This window comes from Bos indicus x Bos taurus, chromosome 23, assembly GCF_003369695.1.
Source record: "Bos indicus x Bos taurus breed Angus x Brahman F1 hybrid chromosome 23, Bos_hybrid_MaternalHap_v2.0, whole genome shotgun sequence".
NCBI lineage: Eukaryota > Metazoa > Chordata > Mammalia > Artiodactyla > Bovidae > Bos > Bos indicus x Bos taurus.
This window is the reverse complement of record NC_040098.1, coordinates 18,241,089-18,261,598: the sequence shown is the minus strand read 5'-3', so window position 1 is coordinate 18,261,598 and position 20,510 is coordinate 18,241,089. Positions and strand designations below refer to the sequence as shown.

The following is a 20,510-nucleotide window of genomic DNA, read 5'->3' as shown; positions in this document are numbered from 1 at the left end:
CTGCCACCAGCCAGGAAGGACAGTGCAGAGGGGCTGTTGTGGCTGCCTGTTCCTGGCCCTGCAGTTTTCTCACTGCCTACAGCAGCTTCCAACCTCCACCCCACCCAGCTTCTACACAAGGGCAGGCTTCCTGAGGGGCCAGCAGTGGCTTCTGTAGGGACAGCAGGGCCAGCGTGAAGGGAAAGAGAAAGCTTAGCTCTCTGGCTCCCAGCCTCTCTCCCATCATAGCCCCAGGATGGAGGTGCAAACGATGCACTTCAGCTCATCAAGTCGGAGATGACCTCAGAGGCTCACACCCCACCTCTCGGTTTCCAATGAGGTCACTAGGGGGCTTCTCTGGTGGCTGAGTGGTAAAGAATCCACCTGCAGTGCGGGAGACACAGAGACATGAGTTCAATCCCCGGGTTAGGAAGATCCCCTGGAGGAGGGCATGGCAATTCACTCCAGTATTCTTGCCTGGAGAACTCTATGGACAGAGCAGCCTGCTGGGGCACAGTCCATGGGGGTCACAAAAAGTCGGACTGTAGAGACTGAACACACACACACGAGGTCCCTGGAGTCCAGAGCAGCCCAGAGACATGCCCCAGGTGCCACGGCCAGTGGTGGACCCAGTCCTGAGAGCCAGGTGACTTGCCTATAAGCCGTGAATCCCTGGATTTCTCAGTCATCTCCCTCCCCACCTCCCACTCCCACTATCCTACTCAGCATGGGCTGCTGTGACAAACCACCACAGACTGAACAGCTTCAAAACCAGACATTTCATTCTCATGGCTCTGAAGGCTGGGCAGGCCAAGATCCAGGTGCCAACCAACAGCTATAATTTTTGGTGAGGGTTCGCTTCCTGGTATGCAGACGGCCCTGTTCTCACAGTAGCCCCACAAGGCAGAGAGAAAGCTCGGATGTCTCCTCTTCTTATGAGGCCGCTAATCCCATCACTGGGGATTCACGTTCAGGATTCATCTAAGTCTAATCAACTCCTAAAGACTCCCTTCTCATACAGTCACATTGGGGGTTAAGGTTCCAACCTATAAATTTGGGGTGGAGGAACATGCAAACGTTCAGTCTCTGACAACCACTTTGTAGCTTTTGCCTACCTCCCATCAGACCATTCCACACGGTAGAGCTCCCCAGGAGCTCCTGCCAGTTGGTCCCTAAAGTTGCCCTCTTCTGACCTAGATGCCCATCCCTGGCCTAGGACCCAAGTGATCATGCCCTCTGATAATGTCCACAGCAACAAAGATAAGATCGGGGGTTTATGGGAGGACCTGGGGAGGGCCTCTGGATTCAAATCAAGCCTTTGAATAGAGCTACTCCTGTATCCAATCACTCTCCACCCACCTCACCTGGTGATTCCCCAGACATCAGTTTTTACAAGAGGAGAAACTGAGGCTCAGACAGATGAATGGACTGGCCCCAAACGACCCGCCTGATCAGTGGCAACTCTAAGCCCGAAGGCCTCCCACTCAGTGACGGACTCCATGAGGCGTTGTCCAGTCCCTACTTCAGGAATAAAGGGTGGATTTTTTCAGCTGCTGAGAGTGCTGCAGACAGAAATACCTGAGCTGCCAACCTCTGCGGAGATTACCCACCTCCAATGGTTGATTATCATGAGGATATAAAGATCAGGCCCTCCTGTCCCAGCTGGAGTTACCCTGAAGGATCACCCCAGCATTGGAACTCTTTGTGAGAGGCAGGGGCAGCTCACTGAGCCCCACCGCAGCCTGACCCCTCTCTCTGTCCAACCTCCCTTCCTTCCCTTTAGCAGAACGACCAAGTACTCCTAGAACACCCACTGCATACTAACCTCTGCCTCTGAGTCCACTGCTCAGGAACCCAATCTGTGAGGGTGTGGGTTTCCATTGCTCTGAGAGATCTTGCATTTTATCTAAGAAAATACACTTACCCAAAGGGAGACAAAAAAGACTGCTCCATGGGGGACATGGAGGGTGGAGAGGGCACAGCTTCTGACCTGGCAGAAGTCGGGGGGGAAAGCAGATCCACCAACTGACAGTTAAGATATTACATGAAGGCTTTGCAAGAGCAAGATGGCATAGATGCTTGGGAAGCCCCTCCTGCTTTGGGGTAAGTCTGCAGAGGAGCAGATTATGGAGTGAGGTGTCACACCAGGATGAGCATGAGGTTAGAGGACAACAAGCCCCTTGGGCCAGGCACATTCTGTCTCAATCTGGGGACCTTAACAGATGTAGGGTGTTGAAATGGGGGTACCAAGAGCTCAGTTATATCTTGTAACTGGTCACACAACATCTGGGACACTGGGTCCAGCTTAGAGCATCTCATTTTAAGGAGGTTACTGACAGCCCCAGCTGCACACCAGAACGCTGAGGTCTGGAACTTAGGGGAGAAAAATGGAACTTAAGGATGATCAGACCAAACAGACTTGGGTGCCAGGATTGTCTTTCAACCATTTAAATGCCATAGTGTAGAAAAGGGCACCCCATTAGTGGGAAATGCCCCCTCAAAGTCCCTGGTGGATTAGGGTCACAGCACATCCACTGTCCTCTGACATCCATTCTCTCCTTCCCTTTGTGTTTAACAGCACTCCTGACTCTTAGTTGTGCACATGGCTGCTCAGAATTAAGACATTTCCCAGAAGCCCATTCAGCTATAGCCATAGAACTTATTTCTGGCAATATAAGAGATGTAAGCTAAAGCATGTACAACTTCCAGAAGGCGATTTTCAAGGATGTCAGGAAGTTGGACTATCTTTTTTTAAAAAATATTTACTTATTTTTGGCCATACTGCACAGCTCATGGGATCTTAGTCCCCCCACCAGGGATTGAACCTAGGCTCTCAGCAGTAAGCTTGGAGTCTTAACCACTGGACCATCAAGGAATTCCCAAATCATTCTTTGTTTCTTTCTCCTTTCTGTTCCCTAGATCATACAGGCAGAAAGGCTGGAGCTCAAGCCATCATCCAGGACTGAGAGGTGGCAGAGCAACCAGCTGGAAGGAGCTTGGTTTCAGAGTCCTTGGCTATCTTATCATCTAATAGTCATTGCTGCTTGGGGTTTTCTGCCGTGTGTAGCTGACCTGACTTCTAACTAACACAGTGGTGACCATGTGTTGGTCTTTCTCTATAGTACTTTCCCTTTCTCTTTCCCTTCTTTGGGGAAACTCCTTTTTGCCTCTCCTGCAGTTTCTCCATACAGTTCCACTGGGGCCTGCCAATCTTAGTGACTCAATCCCCGCCTCAAGGCTGGGAACCACTGGCAGCCTCTCAAGGAGAGAACGATGAGAGAATTAAGGCAAAGTACAGAGAGAAACAGAGACAAGAGCAGGAGGGGAAGAGCCTGGTGGTGGCTGAGTCTCTGGCTCCAGGTGTCCCGAGGCCCCACTGAATCTTCTCCACCCAGGGTTGGTTCTAAGAGGTAGCAAATGGGGAATTCCCTAGTGGTCCAGTGGTTAGGACTCCAGGCTCCCACTGCTGAGGACCTCCATCCCTGGTCGGGGAGCTAAAATCCCACAAGCTGTGCAGCCAAAAAAAAATCTAAAAAGATAAAGATAAAAGGTAGGAAATGTCCTTCTTCAAACTGGATGACTGTCACTTACATTTCAGAGAGTCCTGTCTAATGTGGAATAGCATGTACCTAAGGAGTCAGAAGTCAGAGAAGGCAACAGCACCCCACTCCAGTACTCTTGCCTGGAAAATCCCATGGACGGAGGAGCCTGGTAGGCTGCAGTCCATGGGGTCACGAAGAGTTGGACACGACTGAGCAACTTCACTTTCACTTTTCACTTTCATGCATTGGAGAAGGAAATGGCAACCCACTCCAGTGTTCTTGCCTGGAGAATCCCAGGGACGGGGGAGCCTGGTGGGCTGCCATCTATGGGGTCGCACAGAGTCAGAAACGACTGAAGCGACTTAGCAGCAGCAGCAGCAAGGAGTCAGAGGTAGAAGTCAGACAAACACTGGAGCAGCAGGAAGGAAAGGGTGAGAGAGATGCAGAAAGATCAAATGGAGGAAGTCCTGACAAAGCAGGTGAGGGGTAGGCCAGGCTTTGAAGGAGGTGGGGATTCTGACTAGAAGGTGAGGGAGGGTATCCCCAAAGAGAAACATGATGGGGTGGACAAGGGAAGGAAATGAGCAGGGGTGGGTTTTTTAAAAAATATTAATTATTTAGTTGGCTGCACTGGATCTTAGTTGTGACATGAGGGATCTTTGGCCGGCTTCTGTCTGATTGTGGCCTAGGGCTTAGTTGCCCCACAGCAAATGGGATCCTAGCTCCCCAACCAGGGATGGAACCTGAGTCCCCTGCATTGGAAGGCAGATTTCCAACCTGGGACCACGGATGTCCCAGGATCTCTTCTTTAGTGTCAGCATGTGGGATCTAGTTCCCCAACCAGGGATTAAACGCCATGCCCCTTGCAGTGGACGTAAGGAGTCTAAGCCACTGGACCACCAGGGAAGCCCTGAGCAGAGGTAAGTTTTTCGAGTCTGTGTGGGAGGAGAGGGAGGAAGAGTGGGCAGAGGAGGGGAGGCATATCACAGAAGGCCCCTCATGTCGAGCCTCAGAGCTGGGATTCTATTTCCTTGCTATGCTAAGTCACTTCAGTTGTGTCCAACTCTGTGCGACCCCATAGACGGCAGCCCACCAGGCTCCCCCGTCCCTGGGATTCTCCAGGCAAGAATACTGGAGTGGGCTGCCATTTCCTTCTCCAATGCATGAAAGTGAAAAGTGAAAGTGAAGTCGCTCAGTTGTGTCCGACTCTTAGCAACCCCATGGATTGCAGCCTAACAGGCTCCTCCGTCCATGGGATTTTCCAGGCAAGAGTACTGGAGTGGGGTGCCATTGCCTTCTATTTCCTTGGTCAGCAGTTTTCAGACTTTCATCTTCCTTAAAAATGCAAATTCAGGTAGCAGCTGTGGGCGATGAAATACCATCAAGTAGGAAACTGATCGGGGTGTTTAGGAAAATCAGACAGAAATAGCAGAGTAGACAGGAGATGGGGAAACGGATGGGCAAATTGAGGTATTAGAAGATGGTGGAAATTTAAATGTTAAGGAAGAGGAGGAAATCATGAGACAACTTTGAAATTCATGAAAATTATGAAAACTTTGGAAATTGGATGAAGGCAGTCAATGGTGACTATCTGAGCCACAGGGAGACCAACAGCCCTGATGGCATTTATGAGAAAGGCTGTGATGGCCTTGGGCTTCCCAGGTGGCTCAAAGGTGAAGAATCTGCCTACCAATGCAGGAGATGCAGGAGATGCAGGTTCAACCCCTGAGTCAAGAAGATCCCTTGGAGAAGGAAATGGCAACCCACTCCAGTATTCTTGCCTAGAAAATCCCATAGACAGAGGAGCCTGGCAGGCTACAGTCCACAGGGTCACAAAGAGTCATACATGACTTAGCGACTGAGCATGACGTGGCCTTGCTTAGAGAGGGTGCCTATTTAAGCTCCTTCAGAAGAACTAAATAGAAATTTCTGCAGGCAGTTGGAGACAGAGGTTGGAGCTCAAAGGTGGGTTGCTGTGGTTAAGATTCCTCCCTTCTAATGCAGAGGACAACGGTTCAATCCCTGACATGGCCCAAAAGATTTTTAAAAAAGCATTGTTGTGGATTTTGGACTTATCAGCCTCAAGGTGAAAGCTGAGGGTGAAAGTGGCTGAGACTCTAAAAGAGCAGAGAGAGGGGTGAGGACTGAAGACTGAACTCTACCACTCTGGGTTACAAAGATAGAAGTGTTCACAGAACTAGAATCCTAGAACCAGACAAGACTCCTCACAGACGGAGAAGCTGAGGTCCAGAGAGCACGAGTACCGACTCGTGGTTGCCCGTTGGTTAGAGGAGAGCCTGTTTTTCAGCCTGAAGCTCCTTCCTTTTGCTTTTGTAGCCGTTCCCAGTGCACACAGGGGACAGCATCTCCTTAGGTGTTATTTTATACCCATCATCAAAAATGTGCCAATAATTCCAAAGTGTTCTAAACGGTTAAAAGCCTTCCCCTTATACAAGAACTGAATTGAAGCACCAGGAGAAAGAAATTTGATGAGTTTCTCAGCCAGACAGGGACATGAAGTCCTTTTCTGATAGAGCATCCAGCCCACTGCAGAAATGCCCAGTCACAGCCAGGGCTTGCTTGGTTTGGGTGGCAACTGAGTGGAGCGGGTCTCACTGGCCCCCACCACTGGCTAAAGATGGAGTGAGGTGAATGCCAGCCAAGCGCTGGGGATCCAGACTAGGATACACTCACTTGGCATGTCTCCTGGCCTCGGCCTGAAGACTGGACATAAAGGCCGCTGCAGGCCCACTCTCCCTCCTCTGGCAGTTCTATTTTGGGGTTGCCTTCCTCTGGTCTCACTTTCCGGAAAGGTTCTAGGGTGCTTAAAGCTGCTTCCCATCAATCCCACTTCTCTTGGATTTCTCCCCCTATCCATATCAGGGTGGCAGCATGCCCAAGTGATCTAGCATAGAAATAAACCAGTTTTGCTTTACAATTAATCTATTATACGGCGCAGTCAAGTTTTATGTACATTTTCTGAATGTGTGTTTTATTTTTATTTTTTTAAGAATTTTTGCAGGGAAGATGGGGGAAGGAAGAGAAAGCAAACAAGCCCAGGTCAACCATCCAGTTTATGACAACATATTTATCAGACAAGAACTTTTATCCTTGAAAAGTGTTCCCCTGAGGCATGTAATCATTTGTTCACAAAAGGTACATAGTAGTTGCTCAGCTGAGACTTGCTGGCAAAGCGAATCCAAGAAGGAATAAGGGGATAAGATGAATAACTTGGACACAGTAAAGTCCCAATGAGGAAATGAAACAACACTGGAAAATACTGAATGAGTGGGGACACACCCCGATAGTTCCCAGGGCCATTGCGTCAATCAGGGCACACCTGTAGGTAGAGAGGCCATCAGTGAGCAAGAGGTTCTTTGTCCAAGGTCTCCCCATCCACCCCCACCCATACCTGTTTGGAAGCAGCAGCCCAAACAAGCAGAGAAGTGCCCTTTTTTAAAGGTCATAGGAAACCGGGGTGAGCAGCCAGGTGAGCTGAAAGCCAGCAGTCCCTGGGTGTCACCCCCAGCCCCAACTAGGGTGCTGTCCCTTCCCTCATCTGCACAAAGCCAGTTGGGGAGGAGGGGCAGCGGCCACAGAGGAAACCAGACCCTCATGGGGAGGCCAGCAGCCTCAGCTCCTGGCCCGGGCAGGCCACGTGTTGTTATGGTTTGAGTTGACCAGCTGGAATCAGCGGGGGGATTTGTAAGGAAACCACATTAATTAGGGAAAAGCAAACAGGACCGTCCCTTGTCCCTCGCTCTGCCAGCCCTTTCTCCCAGTTGCTCAAGCGGCCCCCTCCCACCGTTGTCTCTACCCTATCAGCTCTCTCCACTTTCCTGAGCCTTTTTGCAGCTGCTGCCTCTTCACAGCGAACATCTGTGTGGCTCTTGGCTCTGACCCCCTCTTCCTGGGCGAGGTGGGAGGAAGGCTGAAAGAGCAAGCACACTCATCTACAGCTGGGACCAGGACTTCCTCAGCCCCGAAGCCATAGACAGGCTGACCCACCCAGGGCTTCCTAACGCTTGCTTTTGCTCTGACCTGAGCCGGCTGTCCCATTGGCCAGCAGCAAGTCACTGAGACCAAACAGATCATCTCTGCTGCAAGTTTTTCTTGGCAAAATGAACATTTTCCTGGGCTCGTCTGTTATGAATGTTTCCCTGAACGTCTTCATTAGGACAGTTTACTTGGGACTTGAGTTCTCTCCAGGTTTAAGATCTAGGGTCCAAGAAGAACCCCAGAGGAAAGAAGGAGGATTTCCTTGGAAAATGGGGTGAAAGCAAGGGGGCTGGGTTCCTGGGAAGAGGAGGTGGACAGAAGATTGTGTCAGGATAAGGAGTTGTTCATCGGCCTCCTTTCTCTCATACATGTGCACACAGTGAGGCGTCTTGGCGGCCTGTTCCAGGGTTGCTATTGCAGCTGGAAAGAGTTCCTTCCCGTGCATGAGAGTGAATCTGCCAACAGCCCTCTGACTCTTGAAAGGACCTCCCCATTGGGTGGCAGCTACCATTTTGCAGCCCCCCAGAGAAGGGCCCTCACTCCATTATATCCCACAGTACAGTTGTACTTGAAAAAACAATAATGACAAAAGCCACAACCTACTCAACTGGGAACAACTGGGAACTCAACTCACTAATGAAAAAAAAGATGCTATTTTTGGAGTAGGGGGATAGGTCTTCAAAAATATGTCTGAATTAAATACAACCTAGTGGTTCAGTGGTTAAGACTCCTCGCTCCCAATGCAGGGGGCCTGGGTTCCATCTCTGGCCAGGGAACTAGACCCGCTATGTTGCAACTGAGAGCCAGCTTGCAGCAACAAAGTCCTGTGTGCCACAACTAGGACCCAGCACCAGGCAGGGAAAAAAGCAACTTAAATGCCTAGTAATTGGGGACTGACTAAGCAAGTAATGGCACTTCCAGACAATGAAAACCAGAAAAAGAGACAAACAGAGATTCCAGAAACAGATCTATATCAGATAAAATGCAGTGGGGGAAATTATAATATATTTAATAAATGATGCTAGGTCAGGGAAATATCGCCAAGGGGAAAAAAATGAATCTTAATCCCAATCTTAGACCACATAATAAAAGAATTCCAGATGAGTTTAAGACCCAATGTAAAAGTGGAAGACAACATAGAAAAACATCTTCATGACCTTGATGAGGAAAAAATGTGAATAAAAACCAAACAAGCCAACAACAAAGGAAAGAAACCTGATAAATTATATGATGTTAAAATTAAAAACACTGCTTATCAAAAAATATACAGTTGGTATATATATATATATATATATATATATATATATATATACACACACACTCACACACACAGTTGGGACTTCCCTGGTGGCTCAGTGGTAAAGAAGCCACCTGCCAATGCAGGAGACACGGGTTCAATCCCTGGTCCAGGAAGATCCCATATATGGAGCAACTAAGCCCATGCACCACAACTATTAAGCCTGGGTTCTAGAGCCTGGGAGCCACAGCTATTGAGCCATGTGCCGCAGGTACTGAAGCCTGCATGCCCTTGAGGTCATGCTCCACGGCAAGAAAAGCCACTACAATGAGAAGCCTGAGCATGGCAACTGGGCTTCCTTGATAGCTCAGTTGGTAAAGAATCTGCCTGGAATGCAGGAGACCCCAGTTCGATTCCTGGGTCAGGAAGATCCCCTGGAGAAGGGATAGGCTACCCACTCCAGTATTCTTGGGCTTCCCTTGTGGCTCAGCTGGTAAAGAATCCACCTGCAATTAGAGAGTAGCCTGCACTGGCTTCAACTGGAGAGTCGACACAGAGTATCAAAGACCCAGCACAGCCATAAATAAATATAATTATTATTTTTTAAATATAGTTGACCCTTAACAACATGGGTTTGAATTGCATAGGTCCATTCACTTGCAGATTTTTTTCAATAATAAATACTATAGTACCACTCAATCCTTGGTTGGTTGGTTCCATGGATATGGAACAGTGATTATGAACAAACCTCCTATAGAAGGAAGCCTGTATACAGAGGTCCAACTACAAGTTATACTCGGATTTTAAACTGCATGGAGATTGGTGCCTAACCCGTACATTGTTCAAGGGTCAACTGCAATGTAAAAGAATGAAAAGGCAACCAAAGAGAGGGAGATGACATTTGCTATACATACATCCAACAAAGGACAAGTATCCAGAGTATATAAAGAACTTCTGCAAATCAATAAGAAAGACAACTCAATATAAAATAGGCCAAAGACTTGAACAGACACTTTACAAAAGAGGACGTCTAGATGGCTTGTAAATATATGAAAAGTGACTCATCCTCATTTAGGCATCAGAGAAATGTAAATTAAATACACAATGAGAACCGACTCTGTACTCACCAGAATGGCCAAGATGAAAAGTACAAAAAAAAAAATCAAATCTTGATAAGGATGTGGAAAAACCATAATCAGTAAAACTACTATGGAAAACTGTGTGGACTTCCCTGGTGATGCAGTGGATAAGAATCCGCCTGTCAGTGCAGGAGACATGGGTTTAATCCCTGGCCAGGGAAGATTCCACATGCCACAGAAAAACAGCCCATGGGCCACAACTATTGAGCCCTTGAGCCTCAGCTACTGAGTCTATGTGCCACAACTACTGAAGCCCATGTGCCTAGAGCCTGTGCTCTGCAACAAGAGGAGCCACCCCAATGAAAAGCCTGCGCACCTCAACAAAGAGTTCCCCTGCTCGCCACCAACTAGAGAAACCCCTTGCAAAGCAACAAAGAACCAACACAGCCAAAAACTTAAAAATTTAATTTAATTTAAAAAACTGAATCTTTTTGACAGAATCTACTTAAGCTGAGTATACACATATCCTATAAGCCAACAGTTCCACTCCTAGATATATTCCGAAGAGAAGTTTGCCCTTGTATTCACCAAAACTCATATAGAAGAATGTGTATCACATCACTATTTGTAACAGTCCCAACTGGAAATTATCTAAACCTTATCAACAAAAGAAAGGATAAGTAAATTGTAGCATAATCACAATGGAACATTATATGCAATAAGAATGGATGATGATGACAATATATAATAAAAATGTGGGTGAATCTCACAAACCTGACATTGGTGAGCAGATTAAAGTAGATGCAAAAGAGTACATGCTACATGAGATTCAATTTCTATAAAGTTCAAATGCAGGGGGAAAAATATTTATGGTGTTAAAAGTCAGGATAATGATTACCTTGGTGAGGGGTAGGGAGTAGCGTCTGTAAGGGGACACTAGGAGAATGCTAGTAATGTTCTACTTGTTGGTGTGAGTAATGTGTTCCCTGTGTGGAAATTCATCAATTGTAGATAACTTGTATACTTTCTTCAATAACAACTTTTTTTAGGTAAAGCCTAGTCTCTTAGCAAAATCTGGTCTCACAAAATTCTTTTTTCACATAGAGACTAATTACAAATGGATTCACAAAAAATAAGGGACTTCCCTGGTGGTTCAGTACTTAAGACTTTGTGCTCCCAATGCAGGAGGCCCGGGTTCAATCCCTGGTCAGGGAACTAGAGTCCACATACTGCAACTAAGACCCAGCACAGTGAAATAAATAAATATGGACTTCCATGGTAGTGCAGTGGATAACAATCTGCCTGCCAATGTAGGGGACCCAGATTTGATTTCTACTCTGGGAAGATTCCATATGCCAAGGAGCAATTAAGTCCATGTGCCAAACTGCTGAGCTTGTGTGCTTAGAGCCTGTGCTTTGCAACAAGAGAAGCACCACAAAGAGAAGCCCTCATAACACAATAAAGATTAGACCCCACTCACTGAAACTAGATAACAGCCCCCTCAAAAAGAAACAGAGACCCAGCGCAGCCAGAGATTAATCAAAAAAAGAAGACATTACAAGACAAAGGAAACACACAGTATTATTTCATTTTGCTAAATGCAAATAATGCTTATGTCTGGATTATGGCTATTTATTTTCTCTTCATTGTTTCATTTTTTACAATGACCACATGCTACTTATTGTAGAAAATACAAGTTTATTTTTTTAATAAACTTTGATTAAATTAGGATATGATAACAAAGAGAGGGTTAATATTCAAATCTTTTGAATCACTGTGTCCAAAACAAACCCTGGATGGGGCTCTGTTACTGCCTTGGTCCCAGTTGATCCCCAGAAGTTGGGGACTCGTAAAGAAACACGGGGTGTGGTACAAGCAGGAATGGTTCAAGGTCATCTGTACAGAAGGAAAGTAGAAGCTACCAGGACAGCTGAGGACTTCCTGCCCTGGCTAGAACACCTAGACATATACACCACCAAACTCTGTCAGTTCAGTTCAGTCGCTCAGTCGTGTCCAACTCTTTGCGACCCCATGAATCACAGCACGCCAGGCCTCCCTGTCTATCACCAACTCCCGGAGTTCACTCAGACTCATGTCCATCGAGTCAGTGATGCCATCCAGCCATCTCATCCTCTGTCGTGCCCTTCTCTTCCTGCCCCCAATCCCTCCCAGCATCAGAGTCTTTTCCAATGAGTCAACTCTTTGCATGAGGTGGCCAAAATACTGGAGTTTCAGCTTTAGCATCATTCCTTCCAAAGAACACCCAGGGCTGATCTCCTTTAGAATGGACTGGTTGGATCTCCTTGCAGTCCAAGGGACTCTCAAGAGTCTTCTCCAACACCACAGTTCAAAAGCATCAACTCTTTAGCACTCAGTTTTCTTCACAGTCCAACTCTCACATCCATACATGACCACTGGAAAAACCATAGCCTTGACTAGACAGACCTTTGTTGGCAAAGTAATGTCTCTGCTTTTCAATATGCTATCTAGATTGGTCATAACTTTCCTTCCAAGGAGTAAGCGTCTCTTAATTTCATGGCTGCAGTCACCATCTGCAGTGATTTTGGAGCCCAGAAAAATAAAGTCAGCCACTGTTTCCACTGTTTCCCCATCTATTTGCCATGAAGTGATGGGACCGGATGCCATGATTTTAGTTTTCTGAATGTTGAGCTTTAGGCCAACTTTTTCACTCTCCTCTTTCACTTTCATCAAGAGGCTCTCTAGTTCTTCTTCACTTTCTGCCCTAAGGGTGGTGTCATCTGCATATCTGAGGTTATTGATATTTCTCCCGGCAATCTTGATTCCAGCTTGTGCTTCTTCCAGCCCAGCATTTCTCATGATGTACTCTGCATATAAGTTAAATAAGCAGGGTGACAATATACAGCCTTGACGTACTCCTTTTCCTATTTGGAACCAGTCTGTTGTTCCATGTCCAGTTTGAACTGTTGCTTCCTGACCTGTGTACAGGTTTCTCAAGAGGCAGGTCAGGTGGTCTGGTATTCCCATCTCCTTCAGAATTTTCCAGTTTATTGTGATCCACACAGTTAAAGGCTTTGGCATAGTCAATAAAGCAGAAATAGATGTTTTTCTGGAACTCTCTTGCTTTTTTGATGATCCAGTGGGTGTTGGCAATTTGATCTCTGGTTCCTCTGCCTTTTCTAAAACCAGCTTGAACATCTGGAAGTTCATGGTTCACGTACTGCTGAAGCGTGGCTTGGAGAATTTCAAGCATTACGTTACTTGCGTGTGAGATGACTGCAATTGTGCGGTAGTTTGAGCATTCTTTGGCATTGCCTTTCTTTGGGATTGGAATGAAAACTTACCTTTTCCAGTCCTGTGGCCACTGCTGAGTTTTCCAAATTTGCTGGCATATTGAGTGCAGCACTTTCACAGCATCATCTTTCAGGATTTGGGGCAAAAGGTCAGCGTCAAGTTACCAGAATGAAAGACCTCTTGGTGAGGGGAGCGCAGCTTGGGGACCCTGGGGCGGGGGTAGGGTGCGGTTGGGGCGCGAGTATTCTATCCTAGATCTGTGGGATACCTGATGTTCCAGAATCATTGTCCTAACCATTTCAACTTCTATGGTACAGACTTAGGCGCAGCCTCAAGAAGCTGAAAATCCACATCTCACTTGTAAAGAAAAAGTTTTAAAGAAATAAAGATAGTGCATGTAATTTTACAGAAGTCCGCCAGGGAACGAAAGCGACCCTGGAGACTTCGAGGACTGGCAGACAGGAGCTAAAAACCTCCCCAGCCTCTCAAAATGAAGCACAGGCTTCACACATTAACTCTGCTTTGCTCAGAGCTGGAGAGGTGAGGAAATCGAAGTAACTGACAAGAGTGACGGAGCTAGACGCTCACAAGACTGACTCTTCCTGCCCACTACTGCGGCTGCGCGCGCGCCCCATTCCGGAAGCGGAAGTGCACAAGAGGTCAGCGATAGTTTTCAAGATGGCGGCCCTCAATGTGCTGGTGTCCGGCTGTGGACGGTTTCTCAGAGGGCTGTTGACAGGCCCGACCGTGACCAGCTGGGCTAGGCCACCAGCCCGCGGGTTCAGGGAAGGTGAGTGCTGGGTCCTGGTGACCTCCTAGGGTTGAAGAGAAGAAACGAAGGCTGCTTCTTTCTGCCCCCATGCGTCCCTCCCTCCCTTTCCTTAGCGCGATTCTGAAACGTCGGAGATGTTTGAGCTCCGGGAATGCTAGCAGTTTTCTTCGGAACCCTGATGCTATTTCCTTGATCTCTCACCCATCGTGAGTGTCCTCATGGGTGGTGGCGGGGAGTGGGGCGAGGGGGGTGAAGATCGGAGAGAAAGCCTTGCTTATTTAGAAGCAGAATAGAAACTTGTTCTAGGGTTCAGAAAAGTTTTTTGTTAAGGGCCTGGCAATGCAAGAGACATAAGAGACATGGGTTCGATCCCTGCATCGGGAAGATCCCCTGGAAGCAGGTATGACAATTCAGTACTCTTGCCTGGAGAATCCTATGGCCAGAGGAGCCTGGCAGGCTACAGTCCATAGGGTCACAAAGAGTCGGACACGACTGAAGCGACTTAGCGCCTACGCACACAGGCACTGGATGTTAATTCTCTATTCCATATTCTTCGAACCGCCGCCTCCTTCACTAAAGAATTATTGCGCTATCAAGGAAGGTCAGCTGGATACCCTCCTCTGGGCCTCCTTTTCCAGTTTCTCATCTGAAATGCTGTAATCTGATGGCAGCTTTCACTGCCCTAACCCTTAGTCTAAGAGGTGGAAGGCAATGTAGAAAAGCCATTGAACAGCTGAAACAGGCATATCCTGGATGGTGGTTTTGCTTTTCATTTAGTCTGGAAAGGCAGCCTGACATTGAACTGAGAGCTTACTGAAGGCGAAGTGCTATACTTCAAACTGTCAAGGGGTTCCTGAGAAGTTAGGTTCTAATGAGATGATTCAATACTCTCCAATGAATACAATTTAGGTATTAGGTATTTGGGGCTTCCTCGATGGCTCAGCGGGTAAAGAATCCTGAAATGCAGGAGACACGGGTTTGATCCCCGGGTCTGGGAAGATTCCCTGGAGAAGGAAATAGCAACCCGCTCCAGTATTCTTGCTTGGAAAATCCTATGCACAGAGGAGCCTGGTGGGTACAGTCCACGGGATCCTAAAAGAGATGGACATGACTTAGCGACTAAGCATATGTTCAGAGAGATTTGGTTACTGGAAACAGCAAACTGAATTGGAAGTTTTCCTGAAGGGGGTGTGTCTTTAATAGGCTCATAAAAGGACGGAATCTGGCGGAAAATGGAAAGTTCTTTTCAGTACATAACCTTCCTTTGTGCACTGCTGGAAGCAGGAAAGGATAAGTGATGTGCAAAGAAGTGGTTTTGTGTGTGTGTGTGTGTGTGTGTGTGTGTGTGTGTGTGTGTTTAAGATCTGGAGTAGCATATCCTTTAACTAAAGCTGAGATATATCCAGGGAAAAATGGTGATTATTTTACCAGGGGAAGAATAAAAGTCCAAAAAAAAAAAAAAGCCTAAGAAGGGGAGCATTGGATTTGTCTCAGAAAAAGTCTTTTGTAAGTTTTCAGTAGAATGGCAGATAAGGAACCCAGTTTGGGAAAATTAAAGAGATAATTAATGAAGAAATAGAAATAGGTGTTTGAAGAATTTAGCTATGAAGGGAAGATGGAACATTTGCTAGAAAGAAAAACAAAATCCAGGTACTGCCTCCTTATCGTTAGATGAACTAATGCATTGATAAAGAAAGACGCCAAAGAGATCACGCTGACGGTAAAAAGGACTTGGAAAGTTGTTTCATGTGTTCCTATGCTGTAAAATAGGCATATGCACATAGCTTTTTTTTTTTTTTTTTGGCCACTCCACTTGGCTTGTGGGATCTTAGTTCCCCAACCAGGGATCAAACTTGGATTCTTTGCAGTGAAAGCACAGAGGCCTAAACACTGGGCCACCAGGGAATTCCATGCCTGTAACATTTTTGATGACATCTACCAAGTGTCAAACATTAACAACTACAATGCACATATCCATTTCTAAATTAAAAGTTGAAAACAGTTCTTTGCCATGTTCCCAGAGGATAAGCAAAAGGAATAGTTTTGTCTTTTTAACAAAGGAATATTTGAGATTTGAATTTTTCAGTTGGAGAGATGGCTATATGATGAGATGAATATTTCAAGTCTTCCTCACCATGAATACCTGGTAGCTTCTCTGTGTTACTGTCAGACCTAAAAGCCAAATAATTGAATTGATGTGATCTTACTTGAAGGCATTAGCTTAGCTTATACTTTTCTTGAGAACCACCTATCTCCAAAGCCTTTAAATTAAAAACAACACCAACAACTTTCTCTTGATATTCTATCCATTATGTGTAAAGCTAAAAGAATTACACATATAGCTAATTTTGACTGGTCCTGGCTGGTATATTTTAGGAATAATATTGTATACATTTGGAAAAGACCCTGATGCTGGGAGGGATTGGGGGCAGGAGGAGAAGGGGACGACAGAGGATGAGATGGCTGGATGGCATCACCAACTCGATGGACATGAGTTTGGGTAAACTCCGGGAGTTGGTGATGGGCAGGGAGGCCTGGAGTGCTGCAATTCATGGGGTCGCAAAGAGTTGGACACTACTGAGCGACTGAACTGAACTGATTGTATACATAGAATTTAAAGTCACAGAGAGGGAGCTGGCGTCTTGCTGAAGACATTCAAGCATTTCTACTTTTCTGATACGATAGTACTCTAATTTTAGTCAGAGTTCTTGGGCACTCAGCACTACTGCTCCTGCCTGTAGAAGCTCTCTGCATGAAGCAGTGATTCTCAGTCAAGGGCAGTTTGTTCTCTCAGGAACACTTGGCAATGTCCAGAGACATTTTTGGTCGTCACAGCTGGTGCTCCTGATGTGTGGTGGTAGAAGCCAGGGGTGCTGCTAAGCATCTTCCTGTGCACAGGACAGCCCCCCACAACAAAGAACCGCCTGGCCTGAAATACCAGTCCTGCTGCTGTTGAGAAAGCCTGGTCTGATCTTTGACCAGAAGGACATACAGAACCAAAAAAGATGATTATGGAAGAAGCAAGACTTAAGGGAAGGCAAAAAATGGAAATAGTGGTTTACTAAGTGCTTGCTGCAAGCACTCTGCTAGGTTTTCCACATACACTTTTCAGTCTTCTCAACAACCTTTAAAGCTGGATATTTCTGGCATTTTTACAAATGAAGAAATCTGGTCCAGAGGTGTTCAGTAGCTGTGCCCAGCATCACACAGCTAGTAAGTGCTGGAGTCAGAGTAGGGCCAGCAATCTTCCCTCTCCACCAGTGACACCACCTTGGGACTCCACGGCAGGGCTTCCCGGCGGCTCCCTCCTTCCCTAAAAGTTATCAGTTAACTTGCTGGAGTTGATTTCATGATTGACACCGTGAGACCTAGCAGAGATAAGACCTTGTTCCTGCCTTGTCACTCTTAGAGCCCTTGTGAAGGAAAGCGTTTAAAACAAGAGTAATAAACACATATGACTTTCTAAATGAACAATAATGATCTGGCAGATCCTCAGAGCAGAGTGTGTTGAAAGAAGTAAAAGCTGAAGGGAATGTTTTTCTTCTTTTCCAGTTAGCTAAGGGAGCTTTCTGGAGGACCTAGCATTTCAGAAAAGGATGTGCCTTGCAGGATGGACAGCCCTGTAACTAAAAGCTTTGAGATAGAAGTGAGCAAGTTGGGGGCTTTAAAGAATTCAAAAGACGTGGTCCAGAGTAACCTGCTAGTGGAAAGAGATTTTTGTGTAGCAGTGAGACTCCTCGTTTGAAGGATAGTGCAGAGGGAAGTTCCCTCAGGTCCAAGGGAAAAGGAAAGGGTAGGTGGTGAGAGAATCAGAAAACTTTTGTGGGGAGTTAGAGATGAGCAGAAGGGAGCAGTACTTGAGGGAGGAAGGGGTTTGAGAAAAGCAGTGAATGGCCACACTTGCCAAGCATGCTATGTAAGATTGTTGGTGCTGCCCTGTAGCCACCTTGCCATTCAGTTACTCCATCCCTTTGTGCTCTGCTTGGGACTCGCTTTCCATGGAGCCTTTCCAAGAAGGACGTCGGTCCTCTGGGCACTTCCTGCAGCAGTTCCCTCCAGCCCTTGTCATTCATCTCCCCTCATTTCCTTCTTTACTAAACAGGTGGGCCTTTATCCCGCCACAGTTCTCTCTGTCTGTCTGTGTGGCCATCAAGGTCTTTTTGCCTCACTGCAATCTCACCGTGATGCTGTTTGCTCTAGACTTACAATTCAGTTATCTTGGACTCCATCCTAGGCGAGTATTTACTAAAGTACTCAAAGGACCTCTTTATGAGGCATGGACTTTATTAGAGTGAAGTTCCCATGCTTGGTTTAGTTCTCTTTTCTCCTCTAGGGCAAAGCCTGTGTCTCCTCTTAGGGGGGAGCTCTCCACAGTGGGTGGAGCCCAGTCGTACACTCCACGGTTGCTCAGCAAATGCCTTGCCTCCTGTGGCACAGATTATTTGATGTGTAAGATCTTGGCCCTTAATCTTGGTTTAGAAAACTGCTTCTTTAGTTTACTTAATCCAGCCAGATCTCAGAACACAAGGGCAATTCCATCTTTTTCTAAACAAGTTTTCAGTCAGTGACTAATGGTCTCCTGTTAGTCCAGCTTTTCTTAACCACCCCCACTTCTCTTGAATGGAGAGGAGGCCAGGGACAAAATGGATCTCAGGTTTTGTTTGGTTTTGACATGTTTTTGTATGCATGCTGAAAAGCAATACTGTTTTGATTCCTATCTCTGTTTTGAGAAGCCTGAAATCTACTAGGGCTTCAGGCTCCAGTGGGCCCTCAGCCCCTGCACTGAGATACTGCCCTGATCAGTCTCAGTTCCATATGAGTTCTCAAGTCATTCCTCCTTGTTTGACAAATCGTCTCTATGAGATAAGCATCTGCCTATTGTTTTACCCGCTAACTTATAGTGAGATGATTCACTGGCTCAGAGTTGCTGTGTGGGGAGCTTATGAATAGTGGAGCTTGCCATGGACTTTGATCTCTCTTCCAGGGGCCAGTGGGATGACTTCAGGGTTTGGTTCTTTGCCAGGAGTGATGTGTGTTTTGCTCGACTTGTTTACCTCATGGTTAGGACCCAAGTGCCTCCACGGAGAGGGGAAGCACATGTTGGTCCGCTTCACTTCAGGGCACTGATGTCACGCCGACTCAAGTGATTCCGGAGTAGGTCTCCTTTTGTTTCCTATTGGGATTCATAAAAACCTGTGCTGCCCCCCTCACCTGCCGTTGCTCAGACTGGGTCACCCTCCGTCCCTCTTCCAGCTTGGTTTTTGCAGATTTGCAAAGTTTCCTGGGTGCCCAGCTGGGCTAGGGCTCGGCCCTCCTGCCCCGATGCTCTTGTAAGCTGACGCAGCGCAGTGACCATCCCCCTGCAGACATGCTGGCCTCCAGACTGAGTACCAGGTTGAGTCTCACCCACATCCCGTTTAGGCTGGCTTCTTGAGAACAAGTAGATCCGTGCATGGGGTGACGCATTTTCTCTTAGGGAGAGCTTAGTTTGTCTTTGAGTTGATTAGTAACTGTAGTGTTCTCTGGAGAAAGCCTCGGGGCCTTTCTGGCCAGTTGTCACTCCCTTGTGTGTGTGGAGTCGCAGTTGAAGGGCTCTCAGGTTGGTTGTTTGGAGTAATGGGTCTTTATGAATGGCCATGCCCAGAAAACGAATGGGGGATAGTTCCAGGCAGTCTGGGTCCAATTTGGTGTCAGTCACAGAGCTCAGTGATCACAGATGCTGCCGTGGGCCTCCGGGTGGGTTCGAATTGCCTCACTTTTTTTCCCTTAGCCTCTCTGTTTTTACTGCATATTTTTTATTGCAAAAGAAGTACATGTTTATTTTAGAAACTTTAGAAAATCACCTCCTGCCACCACTGAGGGAAAACCAGTCTTACCATTTAGGTACATAGCTGCAGGGGTCTGCGAGCTTCCTGTAATCCATGTCTAATTGTGTATACACCGAGGGACGTGTTTCTAGGGCGAGGTCCGTAACTTTCATTAGATTCACAAAGTTAACCTTAGGTTCTTTCTAATCTGTACTGCTTCTTTCCTTGACCAGAGCTGAGTAGAACTAATTGTGGTAGCCAAGCTGCTGTTAAAATATGGTTTTAGCATTTGGGGAGACAATTTTCAGCCTAGCTATAGCTGTGTGCACTCACATTTTCTATTACAGTAATTAGCAGTTAGAAGGGCATCACGACCAGCATTTTGCTCCCTAGCATTTATGGAGCATCTGCAGTGTGCCAGTTCCTGTGCTGAAAGCCACGGCTTCTCTGTTTCTGAAGAAGCTGGGCGACCATGTGAGAATCTCCAAGAACCTTCTGTTTGATTTTATTTGCCAAATGTGGGTTATGAGCTTGGTTCTCCCTTAGGATATTGTTGAAGTTGTCTTTCTGCATCCTGGTTAAATAAGAGGACATAAGTACAGCCTGACATGCATGCAATGAAATTGTTTTGCCCTTGAGTTCTTTTCTGACTGCCTCACTCCTAAATAGGCGAAGAGCTGAGGGAGTCCTTCTCAGGATCACTCTGCAGTCCTCTTTTTGAAATTCTGCCCTGACCCCAACCCCGTACCTGCAGGCCCATCGTTCCTGTCACTCTTCCCTCTCCAGTGTGGATAACAAAATGCATCCCTGCAGGGAGGAGAG

The 20,510-nt window shown here is 46.7% G+C and overlaps 1 protein-coding gene across 3 annotated transcripts in view; it reads left to right on the top strand.

The window, feature by feature from the left end:
- The first annotated feature begins 13,403 nt into the window (after positions 1-13,403).
- Positions 13,404-20,510, top strand: part of MRPS18A (mitochondrial ribosomal protein S18A) — an 18,797-nt gene continuing 11,690 nt past the window's right edge. For 2 of the 3 annotated variants that reach the window (XM_027523970.1, XM_027523968.1), the window contains exon 1: positions 13,404-13,899. In XM_027523970.1, the coding sequence (XP_027379771.1) occupies positions 13,788-13,899 (112 nt within the window). In that variant the 5' untranslated portion in view covers positions 13,404-13,787. Of the gene's footprint in view, positions 13,900-17,058; positions 20,163-20,510 lie in introns of those variants that run through there. The other variant, XM_027523969.1, reaches the window with a different exon arrangement.